This window comes from Melanotaenia boesemani, chromosome 3 (assembly GCF_017639745.1).
Source record: "Melanotaenia boesemani isolate fMelBoe1 chromosome 3, fMelBoe1.pri, whole genome shotgun sequence".
NCBI lineage: Eukaryota > Metazoa > Chordata > Actinopteri > Atheriniformes > Melanotaeniidae > Melanotaenia > Melanotaenia boesemani.
The window spans coordinates 38,856,788-38,875,192 of NC_055684.1; the positions used below are offsets into that span (position 1 = coordinate 38,856,788).

The 18,405-nt window shown below is 43.5% G+C and overlaps 1 protein-coding gene across 3 annotated transcripts; it reads right to left on the bottom strand.

Annotated features, from left to right (window-relative positions):
* Nucleotides 1-1,524: 1,524 nt before the first annotated feature.
* On the bottom strand, nucleotides 1,525-16,668 carry hcfc1a (host cell factor C1a). 3 transcript variants are annotated; one of them, XM_041980161.1, is made up of 28 exons: nucleotides 16,524-16,668; nucleotides 15,160-15,360; nucleotides 14,473-14,621; nucleotides 13,443-13,603; nucleotides 13,126-13,334; nucleotides 12,821-12,905; nucleotides 12,587-12,693; nucleotides 12,316-12,495; nucleotides 11,990-12,232; nucleotides 11,732-11,880; nucleotides 11,444-11,626; nucleotides 11,144-11,365; nucleotides 10,668-10,772; nucleotides 10,337-10,553; nucleotides 10,037-10,173; nucleotides 9,810-9,957; nucleotides 9,500-9,720; nucleotides 7,728-8,547; nucleotides 7,055-7,203; nucleotides 6,105-6,239; nucleotides 5,794-6,001; nucleotides 5,380-5,655; nucleotides 5,191-5,297; nucleotides 4,975-5,109; nucleotides 4,706-4,891; nucleotides 4,287-4,584; nucleotides 4,132-4,195; nucleotides 1,525-4,048 (listed from the first exon to the last, which is right to left on the bottom strand). In XM_041980161.1, exons 2-28 carry the CDS (start codon nucleotides 15,353-15,355, stop codon nucleotides 4,009-4,011), a joined length of 5,130 nt encoding a protein of 1,709 aa, XP_041836095.1. In that variant the 5' UTR covers nucleotides 15,356-15,360; nucleotides 16,524-16,668; the 3' UTR covers nucleotides 1,525-4,008. The 3 variants fall into 3 exon arrangements, with proteins under 3 accessions (XP_041836095.1, XP_041836094.1, XP_041836096.1); XM_041980160.1 differs by having other exon boundaries at nucleotides 10,668-10,775; XM_041980162.1 differs by lacking the exon at nucleotides 10,668-10,772.
* Nucleotides 16,669-18,405: the final 1,737 nt, after the last annotated feature.

Genomic DNA, 18,405 nt, shown 5'->3' on the forward strand with positions numbered 1-18,405 from the left:
TACCAGCAACATAAAAAATGCTTTAAAAAAATCAAATTTATATGGTTAAAACTGAGCAGCTGAAGTCTAGTAAACTGCTCCTTTAAAAAACTTCAGGTGTTTTTCTTATATAGGAAGACAGCCGATCCCCCTGTCAGACCAACAGGTGTCTACGCAGGCCAAAAGCACCACCTCTGACAGATCACCCCACACCCCAGAAACCACGTTCTTCCTCTACAGGTCTATTCAGGCCTGCACCAGCAGACTAGCGCTCACCTCGTACCCCGGTACCACACGGGCACCGACTAGCCCTCACCTCGTACCCCGGTACCACACGGGCACCGACTAGCCCTCACCTCGTACCCCGGTACCACACGGGCACCGACTAGCCCTCACCTCGTACCCCGGTACCACACGGGCACCGACTAGCCCTCACCTCGTACCCCGGTACCACACGGGCACCGACTAGCCTTCACCTCGTACCCCGGTCCCACACGGGCACCGACTAGCCTTCACCTCCTACCCCGGTACCACACGGGCACCGACTAGCCCTCACCTCGTACCCCGGTCCCACACGGGCACCGACTAGCCCTCACCTCCTACCCCGGTACCACACGGGCACCGACTAGCCCTCACCTCGTACCCCGGTCCCACACGGGCACCGACTAGCCCTCACCTCCTACCCCGGTACCACACGGGCACCGACTAGCCCTCACCTCGTACCCCGGTCCCACACGGGCACCGACTAGCCCTCACCTTGTACCGTGGTACTGAACTCCTGGAAACAGTCCTTTACATCTGCTCAGGGTTCAGTTTTTTGAATATGTATAAATACGCATAAATACACAAATGAACTGTTTTATTTTTTATGATGCTTTTTTTTTTTTTTTTTTTTTTTACAGTGTTTTCAAGGCTCCTGAAACACTGGTTCTGTGTAAAGCAAACACCCAAATGAAAAAGCTGGTCTCTGTGTGGACATGGACTTCATTTAAATCACACTGGCTCTGAACAGTCAAAACTTTGGGGACCCCCTGTGCTCTTTTGGGGACCCCAGGCTGGGAACCACTGCTCTGTCAGAATCTTCATAAATAAGGAAGATAAAATGCTTTTAGGTGCATTCAGTTCACCGCTGTGAAAAGGCACCTAGATCAGCTATGACAGTTCAGATTTTTAATATGGAATAATTTTGTTTATGCATTATAAATTAACACGCTAATTCCTGATTAATCTCTTGACAATAATACCTTACTTGTGACAAGCCAATTAAAAAGTATCTGTATTGATATTATTTACTAGGAATCGGATCGATACCAAATCCTGCAGTACCGCACCCGTGTGCTCAGGCAGGTGGAAAACCAGGGAAAGGCTGTGATTTGGGAAATAGCCTATTAGAGAACAGACATTGGAAAAAAGGCTTTTGCCTTCTACTTTAGCAGCTATTCATTCTGAGGGTTTATAAATGACCCAGACTCCAGGCTGCTGCAGGAAGCGAGAAGCATCCTGGGAGCAGCCGGAGTCCGTTTGTGTTGAAAAGAGGAGACACGATCTGTTTAACATGTTTATTTTTTCTTTTTGATGATAAAAGATACATTACTCCCTACAGTACAAAAAACACACATTGGAAAATACAGGACATTTCCAGATAACCTGCAAACAGCCGAGAGAAGCTGGGAACAACCTGCCAGTGCTGATGAGCACTCGTCCCAGAGCGGGAGGGAAAGTCCAGAGAGACCTCGGCACTGCTGATGATGACCTATCTAACAAGGGTGCAAAAATAGTGACCCAGCAAAGGTACTGTGGAGGGAAAGGACACAACTGTATACCACATGGAGAGAGGAACAAACTCATTAAATGTTTTTTTTCTTTTTTTTTTTTCTTTTCTTTTGGAGAACCTTCAGCTTATGGTCTAACTTAAGGCATCACTACTAAAATACACTGCTTTGCATGCATGTCTAGTTTTGTTCAACAGACACACTGACACGCACAAAAATTATGAATGCATATGAAGAGAAAGTTTGTTTCTAGAAAGAAATCGGGAGAAATCACAAACCGAAGCCAAGGTGCGAGCCGGAGAAAAGGCGGCAAGCGGAAACCTTGGCTCTGCTCTTTCAGCCGTTACCATCACAAAGTAGATATACACTCATGTCCAGCCAGAAACCGTCTCCCTGTACGAAGTGTGGACTGTAATGACCCTAGCAGTGACTCAGACTCCTACAGTGAATCAGCTTGACAGAAGCAAATTAGAACAATCAGGGAGACTATATATATTTATATATATATATTTGTTTCTTTTATAAGTAAAGACACAAAAGGCAATCAAGAGATGACCAACATGTAAAAACAGTTTGTTACAGGTAATTATATAAAAGGCCAAGATGATTTTTTTTCCTTTTTTTAAGTCTTGCTCTATGAAGGAAGTAATTTACAAGTGAGTACTCTCCGGCTGTAAGCTCTTCTTCCCAAAGACATCCCCATTCAAAGACAAACGCGTTTACAAGTCACAGCTTGCACACCATCTGCAGTCTGAAATACAGAGCCGTGGAAGGAAAAAAATTAAAATTTATTAAATGGATTCACATACATCAATAGGGAAGGGAAAATAACTACTAATATAAATTGCCTCTAAAAAAAAGAAAAGAAAAAAAAAGTAGGGGTGAGACACCACATTCATGAGCATAATAAGCAGAGAACAGATCCGGATACCAGGAGGAAAGACGTGAGATCTGATGTCAGCTTTCCTTGTATCCCGGGAAATTCCATGTTTGGCAAACGAAGCAACACAAGCGTCGAGTAGTAAACGAATAGAAACACTCCTCTCCCTGGGTCCACTTCAAAGTTCCCTTCAGTCCTATAACCTCTGCACCTCTACTTGGAACGAATACAAAAGTCTCTCTTTCGTTGCCGCCTGTTAACTCGAACATACAACCAACTGAACGAAGATTTCTTTTAAAAATATAGTGGCAACCTCAACACAGCCACCCATCTTTCCACGAACACAAACCATGGGGATGAACAGTTAAAAAAAGTGATGTTTCTCTTTTAAAAATGCACACAACATACACATACACACAGGAGGAAAAAAAAGCTTAAAAAATACAAAAATAAACTACACAAAAGATCTTCTGCGTCATTGCTTGCTAATTTTTGGGAAGGTTTAACAAGTTTTTTTTTTTTTCTTTTTCTTTTTTAATGTGTGTGTGCTGCAAGTCTCTATCCTAACAAAGTCCGTCGTTCTTTCTCTACAAATCTCTTCCTTTGTCGTTCTCGTCCACTCCGAAGTCGGCCATCAGTCCTCATCTTGGGGTAAAAAGCGCACAGTGATGATGTTGCCAGGAGACTGGCGTCCGGTATGATGACTGTACAGACTTGGTTCTCGATGAAGCAAATTTGTTTTGACCAAAAAAGTTGGGGGAGAAAAAAAAACCCAAAAAACCAAAAGATGCCCTCGTTCATTGAGGACAAGTGCTTTATTTGTTTCCATACCGATTTTACCGATCATCTAAACTACTGCCTCCACAGCCTTTTTTTCCAAACACTGTACAACATTTCATGTAGTCTCTCTCTACATTCCCCAAGAATTCACAAAACACAATAAAAAAAACAACATTGCGCTCAGGCTGGCTCCCAGTTTGTGAAAGATGTAAATGCTTCTCTATAATGTTCAACTACTTGAAACAAGCCAAAAATAGATGTTAAAAAGGATGAAAGAGGGATGTGGCTGGAAAAGATAATGTGCTTCTAGGTTTGTCTTGCTCTAAAAATATAGTACGACCAACAGAAGGAGGAAGGAGGGTTTTATCTACAAACATCTCTCAGATTCTTTCATCTTGGCTTCATACGGTTGTTCTTCATCCGCTGCTTCTTGATCTGAGACGTGGGGGTGGAGGATGAGATTAGGATGAGGATGAGGAGGGGTGAAGGTCAGTCTTTCTGATAAAAAGGATGAGCAGGGAAGGGAAAAAACATAACAAAAAAAGAAGAAAAAAAAAAAAACAAAGACAAAAGACTGGGAGGGGTCTCTGGGCAACCTCACTGGTCCATCCTTGCTTTCTTAGGACCAGTAGTCTTACTGCAGGAGGACACAAAGCCGTAATAAATAAAGCATGTCTCACTCATCAGTGCTAGCATCACATCTACAACATGAACACTTACGTATCAGGAGAGGTGCCTGGTCTCTTGGGGGCAGGTTTTGCAGAAGCACCATCTTTGCCTGATTCTGCAAATGACAAATTTAAACAGAATGTGTTTATTCATCCATTAGTGAGCAGCTGAGCCAGAATATTTCGTTTATGTAGCTATGAGCTCACCCTGCAGCCATCGAACTTGGGTGGCAGGACCGTAGCCCTTCTCGTTGCGGGCGGCAATGCGGAAGATGATTGCTGGCTTTGTGGTGTAGTCAATGTGGGCGTTGGAGAGGCTGGACGACTGCACCAGGCAAGAGGGGTTGGGTCCACAATACACTCGCATGAAGGCAAGTTGGGCCGGGGTGGAGGCCTTGGCCTCAGCTGTCTGGTTGCTCTGAATGGCCAGGTACACAGAGTACTCTATGATCTTCCCTGATGTCACGGAGGGCGGCTCCCAGGTCAAGTGTGCACCATCTGGGCTCTGTGGAAGACAGGGAACAGATAGGACTCAGTGTATCATGCCAACAGGTAGCAAAACGGTCACATTTTACAGACCTAATTTGGAACACAACACGGAAAAGGACGTTCCAGGTTTGTTTTACCTTGCTGATTTTAATAGCACAAGGTGCTCCCGGGAAGCCAGGTAGACAAGTCTTGAAAGCAGAAATCTCTGAGAAAGCTCCACGACCGCAAGCGTTGATTCCAGCAACACGGAACTTGTAAGCGGTGCCAGGCTGAAGCTCCATTTTCTTCATCTGGCTGTAATCCGGCATGATGCCGGAGTCATCCTACCAAACAAACAACAGTGAGGTGAGACGCTCTGAGAACACAATGCAGGTGTGTGCATGAATGGCCACCCTCAGATGCTTACATCTCCTTGAGAATCATCTGCTGGCACGTAGAAATGAGTGACCACCATATTAGTCACTTTTACAATTCCAACATCGAACCACTGGTTCTCCTTCTTTACAACAGGCTTAACTGGAGTTGGCTGAGGGGCTTGCTTCTGCATGGAAAAATAAAACATCACAAATTAACATAAAACTAATTTTTCCCACTCCAACTGAGCCAAGCAGATAAGCCTTACCTCTCCCTCAATGCCATTGGCAACCTCTGCAAGTGTGGCTGCTGCTTGCAGCTTGGCTGGACTTGCCACCGATACAGATGGTGCAAACGTACTTGATGGAGCAAGAGCTGGGTCAGCAGAAAAAAACATGGGTAAGTTGAGTACACAAAACTTTCAAACCAAGTTAAGAAAAAATATAAACACCCTTACTTTCAGCTGTGGTACGTGGTAGGAGGGATGCCACGGCACTAGTAACCGAGGCAGCCATTTCGTTGTGTCCGTTGCTTTCGACAGATGGGTCATTGAGACTATCAGCAGGTGCCAGACCCTCGGTGGGCAGGTTTGTGTCCACAGCGGCCTGCTGGGCGGCAGCTTGAGCCTCCTGCAGCTGCTGCTGCTGTTGGACCAGGGCTGCAAGCTCTTGCTGGGTCAGCATGATGGGGATGTTGGTAGTTTGCTGGCCGTCTCCAGCAGAATCACTTTCATCTACAAAAAAAAAAAAAAAAAAAAAAAAAACAGAAAAGAGGAGGATTTCAGTACCATCATGTTATTTGAACCATGTTGCTTCCTCCATCCAGAGCTGGATCGATTCTACTGGAGCTCTAAAAGTTTTGATGTACTCACTCATCACAGCCTGCTGAGCTGCCTGGAGGACGGCCTGGATGGCAAGAGCCTGGGCTTCTTCGGTAGCTGCTGCCTGAGCAGCGGCTTCTGCTGCAGCAGTGACAGCCAGCTCCTCATCGGACAGCCCCGTCACCATCAGTGTGGCTCCCTGGCCCTCAGACATCAGCTCTGAAGGAAGGTTCAAGGCTGTCGTAGCTGCTGCGTCTCCCTGGAGAAACACAATACACAAGCTTGTTAACGTGCTTGGGGGAATAAAAACCCTGCATAACTAAAAAGAATTTCAAAGTGGAGGACTGAGGCATTTCATTCACCTCTGCTTGTGTGTCCATGGCTGGTGCTCCCTCCTCAGCAGGTGCAGCTTCTGCTGATGCAGCCTCATCGGTTTGCATGGGCTCCTCTGTGGAGCTGGTAGCAGTGCTCACCCCCTCTGTGATTGATGAAATCGACTGGAGGGAAACAACAGATGCATATTAGAAAAATCCCAAGTAGCCAATGTGCAGCCTGATGGGCTCGACACACAGGAGACGACGTCGCTCCTTCTCCATCATTTCATATTTAACCTGCGTATTGAGGTGAAAATCGCTGCCCTCCTCCAGCCAAGCGACAGGCGACATTCGTGCATGTGTTGCGCTTGTTCACGTAGACGTGCACACAGGGCTTGAAACGCGACACAAGAAAATAGAAAAATGTTCAATTTTGTCGCTGTCGCCTGGCACTACAGCCAACCAGTGAGGATCTTCATGGACTGACCAATGAGAGCAGGCTGGACAGCGCAGTCTGCAAACACTTTAACATGGTAGCATATTTTAGCTTAATAAAAGGCAGCCGCGTGGCGCCAGAGTGAATTAGTCCAAACGTAGGTTCTGGATTTATCTGGATCAGCCTTGAGGTCCATAAAATGATGATATTCACGATGCTGTTTCCTATTTTATAAACTCGGATGAACCCTGGGTTGTCTCCCATTTATACAGTAAACAGCAAGATTTCTGTTAATTCATGCAAAATCTTCTGACTCTCCATCTGTCATACTTTGTCACGTCAGGGACTGGTTTGAAAATGTCAAAATCCCCACCAATACCATAACCAATCAAATTTCTTGGAGAAACGCGATCTTAGAGCGCGATGCACGGCTCTGCTGCTGTTGGTCGTCTCCCGTGTGTTGAGCCCATGAAAAACAAACAGACGTGTGCAAAGATAAACACACTGGAACAGTGTAAAGAGCAGCTTTTTATTCCTGTGAGGTGGTGCATGATGCTCTTACTGGTACTGAGGGTCCGGGGGCTGGTGTAGACTGAGTGACAGTGGTGATGGCCCTGCCTTGGGTGGTGGTAGCAATGCCAGCTGCTGCAGTGGTGGAGGCCACCTCTGTGCTGCTGGTGCCTTCTGCTCCTTCTTCTGTCTGCTGGGTGGCTAGTTTAAAAACAAAACAAAACAAAACAAAAAAAAAAAAAAACAGAAAAAGTTAGACTCTACCAATACACAGACTTCATTTAATGAAAGAGACGGAAGAAGGAAGAAAGGGCGGATGAATTCATTCAACATGCACCAGATTAAATGGAATTTTACTATTCAAATAGAAAAAGAAAAATTGTCACATGGTTAGTAAATTATATGGATTTTGATGTACCAGTGTATATTTGAATTGATGGCTTGTTAACGGTAAAAATGCAGAACCTATGAGGGTCAACAGGAATTTGACAATAGAAGGCAAGTTAAAAAAGAAAAATTTACCAACCAAAATTATTCTTGTTGGTCATAAAATGATATCATGCACCATGTGACCAAATACATTCCTTCAGTTGCTATTATGAAAAGAAATCTTTAAAAATAGTCTAAATTAGATTTAGTCTGAACCGTTTCTCTAAAAATAAATTAAATTAAAAAAAGAAAAATTAGCTGCCAGTCCATCTATCCACCGTTGTACATTTGTTTACCTGTGCCTTCGCCTGTCTCCATGCTGCAGGTTGCAGTGGTGGCAGTGTTGGTGGTCCCGGTCTCGTGCGTTTCACAGGGCGGGTTTGAGCAAACCCTCTGCACCAGGCCTGCTGCTGTGCTGGTCTGGTCCCCTCCCATGCTGGAGGTGGCTGTGGACGGAGTGTTGGTTGTCCCCGTCTCGTGGGTTTCGCAGGGTGGGTTGGAGCACACGCTCTGCACGGTTCCTGTCCGCTCTGCATTCATGTTGGAAGAAGCTTGGGTGGAGGTGTTGGTAGTGCCTGTCACGTGGGTCTCACAGGGTGGGTTGGAGCACACCTGCTGGACTCCTCCCATGTTTGATGACGCTGTTGTAGCTGTGTTAGTTGTCCCCGTTTCATGGGTCTCACATGGTGGGTTTGAGCACACACGTAGCACAGACATGTCTGAAGATGCAGTTGTAGCTGTGTTGGTGGTTCCGGTCTCGTGGGTCTCGCAGGGTGGGTTAGAGCACACCTGTCCTCCAATGGTGGCAGACGAGGTGGTGGCTGTGTTGGTGGTTCCGGTCTCGTGGGTCTCGCAGGGTGGGTTAGAGCACACCTGTCCTCCAATGGTGGCAGACGAGGTGGTGGCTGTGTTGGTGGTTCCGGTCTCGTGGGTCTCACAAGGAGGGTTTGAGCAGACCAGGGTTACAGTGCCAGAGCCCTCCCCAGCTGCTCCAGTCTCAGTGGAGCTGGGCTGTTCAGAGGTTGGCGAAGCCAGGATAGATACAGGTAGATCCTGTACTGGTTGAGCCTCTACACCACTGGGAGTTGTGATCAGAGTCACCTGGGTGGGCTGGTTCTGAAGAGAGTGAGGTCATTTTAGAGAAGTTTAGACAGTACAGTATGGCACATATACAAGAACAAGCCAACTTTTACAAGTTTCTCCTTGGAGCTGTAATTTGCTCCATGCTTAAGCAGCATCACCTTCCCTATGCAGTCCTTTAACCTCACAACTCCAAGCCATATCCCTGGTAATTCCAGTCAAATGCACATATTTTTTCCTAGCTGTCAGACTGGGAGGTAAAATGATGTAACATGAATGTATGAATAGATATAGCAGCATAAAGGCCGACCAGAAGAAGAAAGCAGAATTTATTACTAACAGAACTTTGTAGAAATAACACACAGACCAACAGTGACCAAACCTTTTCTCATCTCATCGTTCTCTCAAGTCTTGGCTTTCAGGAGAAAAAATATTGTTATTGAAACAAACACACAACAGAAACTATTTCCATGTTTCCACTTTTTCCTCATTTCCAGTTATTCCTGCTACTATTTACCTGCTATCCTCACTAAACCAACTCCAGCTCAGCTGCTTTGTGGCGCCACCGTGCATCAGAAACGTCTTCTTGGCTTTATTCCAGCCATAGAGGAGCATTATTTTTCTTCTTTTCACACACACATAGAACTTTCTGCTCACTGGTTGATCTTTGGCTGCTCCTGATTGGACGTTACCGTCAATCTAAGCTCTCTGATTGGTGGAAAGTCTGACAGGAAGTGGCTTCATCATCATGTCCAGGTCTAAATAGAGGTCTCTTAGCAACATAGTAGTGATGGTGATGTTTTTATGGTGAAATGTGATAAATAATGCTGTTATCATGGATCATTGTGGTTTTACCAGATAGAGTCTCTGAATAAAACTACATTTAGTGGATGGATTGTAAAAATCCTGGACGGGATAGAAATGTCTGGACAACGTTCCAGGTCCCAGGATGTTCCTAAAAGTATAAATATTAAGCAGTGGGCCTTACCTGCACTGTGATGGCAGAGGAGGGCAGTGCAGAAGTAGAAGTCAGACTAGTTTGGGAAGCTGACACAGTTATGGCAGCAGGGCTGATGACCTGACTGGACAGCGTAGCAATGGTTCCCAGTGTGGTGATGGGGGTCACCAGAGAGGCATTGGAATTATCACTTGTGCCTCCTGCCAAGCTTGTGGTAACTGTACCAGTTACTGTGCCCAGAGTGGTGACTCCTGGAAGAAGCATGAATTGGGATTAAAATAGAAAAAATTTAAGATTTTTGACTCCCCTCAAAACAAATCACAAGGACAATTATTCTTACCAGTAGTCCCTTTGACAACCAGCGTGGTGACAGTGGGTTTAACGGCAGACACGGTGACTGGAGTAACAAGACGAACACCACCCACGGTGCTCATGGGCACAGTGCGCAAAATAGTCCCAGGTTGTCCAGGAGCACCCTTCAATACCACCTAGAAACAGACAGGTCTTGTTCAGTCTTCTAAGCTGCAACACAACAACAATAAAAAATCTCTGAATAATGACTTTTACCTGCGTCAGTCCCTGCTGGCCGGCTGCAGTGGCAAGTTTGGGTACTGCAGTGATGATTTTACCAGGAGTTCCAGTGGTCATTACTTTTGTGGTAAGGATTGTTATCGGCGTTTTCATGCCTGCGCTGCTTGTCACACCTGCAAAGACCATAAACTGTAAAATCTTTCTTCACCTCAACATGCAGACTTGAATTAGGCCCAACAAAACAACTGATATATGCCTGGAGATCATTTTTAACATTTGCCATCAACATTTTTCAGATCTGCAGTTCGGTCACCGTATGCTTGAGTGAGTTCACACCTGTAGCTCCGGGCTGGGTCATGATGGCCGACATGGGGATGGTCTTAATGATGGTGGTGCCCTGCTTAGTGGTGGTGGGTGAGACGCCGCTGATGTTAAGGATAGTGGGCTTGTTTCCTGTGCCTCCTGCCTGGGAAGTTGTGATGATTGTTGTTGGTTTGCCATCTGCAGAAGTCACCAGCTTCAGGATGGTGCCGGCAGGGAGGGGACCCTTTGTCTGAGAAGAGAGGCACACGTTACGTAAGCCATATGGAGAAAGCCATCTGGTGCCTGTCTCAGGAGTTTTAAGCTACCTCCTGTTTTTTTTCCTGCACTCATGCAGATAGCTGACCTGTATGATCTGTGTGAGGGGGTTAGTGGAAGCCTGGCCTGTGACAGCTGATGTCTGCACTGGCTTGGTTTGTACCACAGACATCATCTTGCCAAGGTTGGAGATCTGCTGACATAGGAGAGAGACTCAAGTTCATGAGTCACCAGTAAGCATTGGACAGCACAGGGAGGTCAGTGGGAAGGTGGACCACTAGACTTGTGGCTCTATTAGTCATTGCAGCCCTAACTGACTGACAGTCATGCAGATGACTAACATCATGCTCCCAGTTTTCCTAGTCAAGCTCTCCAACAGTCACTATAGGCCTTAGGATTTGTAATTTGTACACTCTCCCCTATTTGCATAATTTTATGTTGTCACCGTCTTGTGACACCAGAAGACAAAAGCAAACCAAGTGTGGAAAAAAGATTGAGCTTCATGATTTACAGCATGCCTGCCCTGGTTTTCAGTAATACTGTGCTACGTAATTATTTTCTTACCAGAGTGCCACTGCTGCCCATGGTGAGGGGACTCTTAACCAGCGTGATGGTCTTGGTGACTCCTCCAACCACAGTGGTTACCACCTGGGCCTGCTGAGCCACCGTAACTGCACCAGACTTGTGCACAGTGATGATGGGTCTGGTGGTGGTGGGTGAGGAGGCAGTTGCTGTGCCCACCTGGGCGGCAGCTGTCTTCAACATCCGGGTTGCCGGGTTACTGACCTACAAGAACAAAGTGATCTTAATAATTGGCAGAATGAATGTAATACTGGAAAAGAGAAGATTTATTGAGATGTTTACCATTACTGGAGAAGCCACTTTGACTGTGGTTGTGCCAGGGGAAACAGCAACTGTTTTGAGAATGGTTGCACCTGCAGGAACATTGAGGACAGTGCCTGCAGAGGAAGGTGGGATCTTCTGTGTAGCTGCAGCTGCAGCAGCTAATGCTGCCATGCCACTCATCTGAGGGCTACTTCCAATCGGCTAAAAATAGAAGAGTAAAATAATATTTTATACACTTGTTCACGTGGCAATTCACATCAAATCAAATCTTACACACGGTTAAATGTTGTGTGAAATTACTCCTACCGATCCTTGGGTGGTTTGAGCAGGTACTACCATACGAACACCTGCAGGAAGAGATGTCACAGTGACAGGGGATTTCCCAGGCTGGCTGGGGCGTACTGTGACAACAGATGGGCCAGTGGGAGACTGTTGAGCTGCAACCTTTAAAACAGCTGCAAAACAAAGGACCCAAATCATTAAACCTTGTGTGTTTTTGCAGTTGTTAAGCTTTGTTGTGTCCTAACAATGGGAATGGAGGAGTTGGGATCACTACAGTAATACCTGTCTGTGGTAAGCTCTGTGTGGAGGGAGCTGCAGCAGCTGGTGCAGGGCTCTTTGGAGAGTTAACAGGCTGCGATGGGGTTGCACTCATGGCTGGAGATGCAGCAGCAGGCGTTGCGGGGATGTCATACTTCTGCAGCTGCAGCAAGTAGGTATCTGCTGTGGAAACTGCACCCCAGCTCACCTCCAAAGAGTTTGTATTGGCACGTACTAGCTGCACCCTAGCAGGAGCATGAGGCCGCTCTGAGGCAAAGAAAGCAACAACATTAAAAGACAAACTACACCTTTTCACCACCTAATTCACAACATGCCCTCATGTTACCAACCTGTTTCCAGGTACCAAAGGTCTTTACAACAGACTTGGTTGTTCCATGCTTTGCGATAACCGTCACGGCCGCTCCAGACATAGAGCCTGGAATTGATGGACACAGCGCAATGGCCGGCACGAGCCCTGGGGATGTTATCTTCAAGAGTGTCCATCAACACTGTTTCCCAACACATGGTGTCTGCAGAAATATCACACAAAGGTTGACTCCTGAACAGCTGCTTTACTGGCACTTTTTCAACATGGAATCTGATACAGAAAGTTAGACAAACCGAGATTTAGGCAGGCAAGTGTGTTCGTGCATTTCCACTCCTTCTCGTGTGTGGCCACTTTTACATCATCCATAACCAATGGAACCCATCCTCCAAAAACATACATCCTGCACAGAGAGAACATGAAATAATGCCATCAAACACATATAGAGGGACTTCTACAAGAGATGAAAAAGGTTTAGTACGCATATGTGGGGAATGTGTAATATGGGAAATGTGTAAAAGTCGTCTCACTTGTTTGTGATTGTGGTGGCAGAGTGAAGACTTCGTGGAAGTGGCGCTGTACCACTTACTGATGGTTTGTTCCATGTCAGGGTGTCTGGAGGTAGAGAATTAATAATGAAAAAAGGCATTTTATATTCAGGAAATCCACTTACTTTATTACCAAACATTAACTTTCTAGATTACCTCTTATCAGTGTGAGATTATGAGGATTAAATATTAACTCCATTTATTAGGATAGTTTGCAAACAGCACCTTTGGACATTTACAGATTTACCCCCCCCCCCCCCCCCCCCCCCAAAGCACAAGAAACCTACCAATATCAAGTGTCCAAAGATCTCCAAGACGACAACCGCTCATTCCTCCATAGATTATCAAGCGAGACTTCCGGCTTGTCTTTTCTGTGTACACCACAGCGGTGTGGCTCTCACGTGGGGGAGGCAGGACTCCATATGTGATCGGAATATCCCATCCGACCACACTGGAACCAGGACGAAGCTCCAGTGTGTACAAATCATTCAGGTATCTGAGAAAATACAAACACAGTTAGTTCAATTTATGTAGTTGGCTGGAGTGGAATCTCAAAGAGTTGTGAATCAGACAACTTTGTCAGCTGCACTCAAAATATCTTTACCTGGGAATGTTGTTTTTTGGGTCTTCACTGTCATTGGCCAACCCACCAAACAGGTAACATTTGTTGCCAACCAATGAAAAGCTGTGACCAAGACGAGGACAAGGAGGGGGGCCGTTCTTCGGATTTTTTGCTTTCAACTTTTTCCATTCCCATCTGCTGGCCTGTCACAGAGATCATGATAAAAAATAAAAATAAAAAGAAAGAAGTCATTAGTTATAATTTGGTAATGGGCAGAGACTCTCACACACACACACACAGACATTACCTTTAACGGACCACATTTTCAGGATAATTGAGGAGTGTGATAACTTCTATGTTAGCTTGACTTTTGATCAGTAATGCAACCACCTCTCTAGAAACCACTATTCCCCTCTAAATCGAGCCTAATCTGCAGTTTTGAAATAGAGTTGAATCAATAAGCAGACAGTCATGATGCATCCTGGCCTATTTCCATTACTCTGGACCAAGAAATTATCAAGTGTGTGTGGTCTACAGTTATTCCTTTAATTAATAATCTAATGTTAGAATAAAGACCAAAACGTCTATGCAACACACACCCAGTGTGCGCTTCAAATAATAAGTCAATTTTGCAATATTTACCAAAGCCTTACTTAGACTCAGTGGCAGCGCACTCAGCAAACTTAATCTGAATGCAGGGATCTTGATGCGTTACAACAGATTTGATTAAATTTCCCTGTTCTTGTGACTATAGGAACTATGTAGTAACACTAAAACTTTTCTACTTCTGTGGTCTCAGATACGGACTAGACAAAATGCAGCCACAGAAAAATGCATGCAATGCAAGCAGGTAGCAATGATCTGGCAGTGCTAGCTTTAAAATGAAGATTGTTTTGGTAGCATGTCTTATCACATTTCAATGCTTGCATAAGCCAAGATAACACTTAACAAATACATCTCATTTATTTGGCTTCTTTGGCACTTAAAGAAAATGTCAGTTTGAAGCATTTCAATGTACAAATCTAATGAAAAATAAATAAATAAATAAAAAGAATTATTTTACACAGGTTACCTGCAGTTCATAAAGGTCATTGCTGTACTTCCCATACTCCACCATTCCACCAAATACCAGCAACCTTGTCCCATCACACACAAAGCCATATGCAGCACAACCTGGGGGGATATCACCACGGACTGCTGGGATAAACCACTGGTTTGTTGCTAGAAATGAAAAAAAAAAAACAAAACAAAAAATTCAATTTTTCTTTTGAATTTCCTTTAAGTAGAAATGTTATTTAATAATTTAACAAGAGAGCAGTGAAAACTTTGAACAGCACCCTTAAAAAGAAATTATCCATACACACGATTAAAGATGAAAATAAACACAAGATTTGCTGAGTTTGTCTGCCATTGGTTTATGGGCAGGAAACTGGGGCAGAGGATGAGCTCAAACCAACCAGCATCATCCATTTTATTTTAGCCCGCCTTTTTGATCGTGCAATTGTAGGCTTTCTCCAGCAGAGGGGGCCAGATTTTGACCAGAAACGGGTTATTTTGGCCTGCTAAGGCCTTCACACGTCTCAATTTTGCGCTTCACGAATGCATAAAAATTTATATTTTGTAAATGAAAGTTGTACAAAACAGCTGTAATCATATCCGGAAAATATATACAGATTTTGTTTTTACTTGTCGACCTAAAGTAAATTCATTAAACTAAAATTTTACAAAGAAAAAAGTGAAGTTGTACTACCAAACTTACCAGTGTTGTATACATGTAACTCATCAACAATCCCTTCGTTTCCACCGCCAAAAACAACCATAAGTTCTTTTATAGCCACGGCTCTGTGTCCATGTCTGGGCCGGGGAACAGGACCAGACCATCCGAGGACCCGTTTCCATCGCGGCTGCAGAACCGACGCCGTGGTCCCAGACACCGCGGAGCCAGGGGCAGACATGACTTCTACCGGGGAAAATAATAAAGGAGCGTTATGTGTTTCTTACATGAATCAATAGTGCAAAATTAATCAAATAAACTACATAACAACTGACCGCGCACAGTACCTAACAACTAAGACTGTTTTTGCGGTCGAACAGCTGAAAGCCTAACCAGCTAGCGGTTAGCATATGGAAAAAAAAAAAGATGCATTCAATCCTAAACGTAATCCGCAAGACCTTTAGAGACACTCTTTGGTCATATCTCTTGGTGTTGAATTGACGTTGCCGTCATCTTGATAAACGTACAAAATATTTTCATCATCCAAGTTTTTTCTAAGTTGTTAGAAACCATTGAATTCAATCCATGGAAGCAGCCATCTTGCAACCAAACAAACCCCCGCTAACGCTACTGCCAGTCTGAAAAATGGCGGAAGCGAATTAAGGAGCAAAATATGCGTTAAATAACACACTACATCAAGAAAGAAACACAGTACCGTAAAAAATAAATCCCACTGACTTAAAGTCGATCGGTTAAGCTTAACAATAATGCAGCAACAAGGATTTAACTTAAAGACAGAATCGTTAGCAAGAGTCGGCTATTTTCATGCCTCTCTGGGAGTCGCCATATTGTAGCTAGCAAGCTTAGCATTCGTTGCAACCATTTTAACGCATTTATTCTTATTAGAAACGGACACCAAGCTTTCGTAAACAGCTTCTGTGTTGTGAAAAAAGTAGATACTCAACTCCCATTGAATTATTTTTAAACGTACACGAGAAAGTAAGTTAAAGTGTAGCATTTAAACAGCCTCCAATGTTAGCGGAGCTCCGGTAGCTCTAGCGGCTACTTGTTCAGCCTAATTTGCCTATGCTAGCAGCGTTAGCTTTGCGGCTGGCATCTGTCAAACCGTTGACAAATTTCACAATTAAATTCCACGTAACTTCAAGTAACCTTGATATGCATGATTTACCTGAGAGAAATATATTTGCAACAAAACTCTTAAAACGTAGCTAAATTAAGGTAAACAGCATAAACATTGTGTTATTTTGTTTCATGCCGTCTCTGGAAGCAGCCATCTTTTCGACGATCGGCCTACTTCAACAGCTCCCACAAGAAAAATGGCCGGGCGGTTTGCTGCAACAAAACATAACAAACCGATAGGAGCGCAAAAATGAAATAATTTTACTTACTTGAGACGATGCAGTTAATGCAAAAATACGGGTATGTGCTCCGATCTTGTAGCAATAATCCAAATTCATTCGATTTTTGAAGAAGTATTTCCTCTCATGCCTGCCTGGAAGCTGCCATCTTCTTGACAACCAGAGGCGGAGGAAAATGGAAGAGAGTTAGCGTCACCCAAAGTAAACATGGCGACAGAGACCCGCTCGATAACAATTTCAGGCTATAACACAAATACCGATTTTGATAATTGCCAATGTGAGTTTGTAAATGGTGTCCTGCACTGTGACGTACTTCAATTAACATTCAAAATGTATACAGTAATACTGTACAATTAGTTTTACAAAACTATAACAAGTTGTGTTATACCAGTGGGGTTATTGTCCCTTACTAAAGATGGCGCCAGCCGTACTAGAACCTCTTTTATATTATTATCCTGGACTGTGCAGAATGTATTCGTTTCTATACGTCTTTCATGATATCCACACATGGAAAACAAAAATGTTTTTCACAAAAAACAAATTAAATGCTACACATTTTTTATTGTTGACACGCCCACATAGGCTATACCGTTAGGTGCGCGCGCCCTCAACTGATACACAAACTGCATCACTACAAAGGCATAAACATTAGCCCTCCATTTTCTTTGATACTATTATCTTTATATATTTCGTTAGGCGTTTATTACATGAACAACTATCACAAACAGACCAGCAACATACAATGGCTAATTATCATAGATTATTTAGAATTATTGGTGTAGATATAGTTGTTGCTTTGCTGAAACCTTGACACATGAGGTTTATTCTAAACTAGAAATGAGATTACTCATTTATTTTATCATCTATTTATTTATTTATTTTTTATTTATATATAGATATGTGCATGGAAATACAGCATATATTCAAGCCTTTTGTGGATATTTTATGGCTAAGATTTTAAACAATATGCTTTGCTTACAAGTAAAATTGAGATCAGATGTAATGTAATCCATCTCAGGACTGAATTAGAAAATATAACCCTAAAAGTAGAATTACATCATATTGCATCTGTTTACAATACACAGTTTGCTGCATTATGTAGTCACACAGTTTGAAGTTTTAAATCATATTAGTTTTAAATTCTCCAGTGAAGCAGACCTAACCTATTTGGTAAATCAGAAGAGAGTTCACAGCAAATATCAGTGAAGGTACAACTTCAACAGATTTGACAATTAGAGTGAAACCGACATAAATAGCACTTAGTTTCCAGATTTCTACTGTATTAGGTATTTCTACTGTAAATGGGTCAGTTTTCCAGTTTATAGCTATAAAACAAGCAAGAGTGGGGCTTTCCCCAATTCCATAAATAAAGAAATAAATTAACAAAAATAAATTGACATAAATGTAACATTGGTTTAATCCATCAGTTAACTTGATGACTCTTGTATGCCATGAAGAGTCTTAAATTTGCAAATAGTTACACCGTAGTTTTCATTTCAGGGGTATTTGGGATACTTTAAATATTTTTTCTGACTAAACTGAAGACCTCAGCCTACATAACCATGTATGGATGACTCACACATTTATTATTATAAATAAAATCTCCACTTTGGACTATAGTATAACAAACATAAACAGTTTGATTTAGTTGGTATTTTGTGTGCAATATGTTCTTCATCCTTTAGATGGCAGACTTGCATTCCTTCTCTTTGTAGAACTCAATGAGCAAGCTCTGTGTATAGAATGGGCACAAGGACAGAGGCTTTGATTCTGGTAACTTATACATTTTGTAATGAGTCCTTTAAATAATCTACCTAAATTACAACGTAATTGCCTGTCTCCTCACAAAAGGTGTTTTTACTTTTTCCTTATGAAACTGATTAAAAGTTTTCTGAGCAGTCCTGGAATTCAC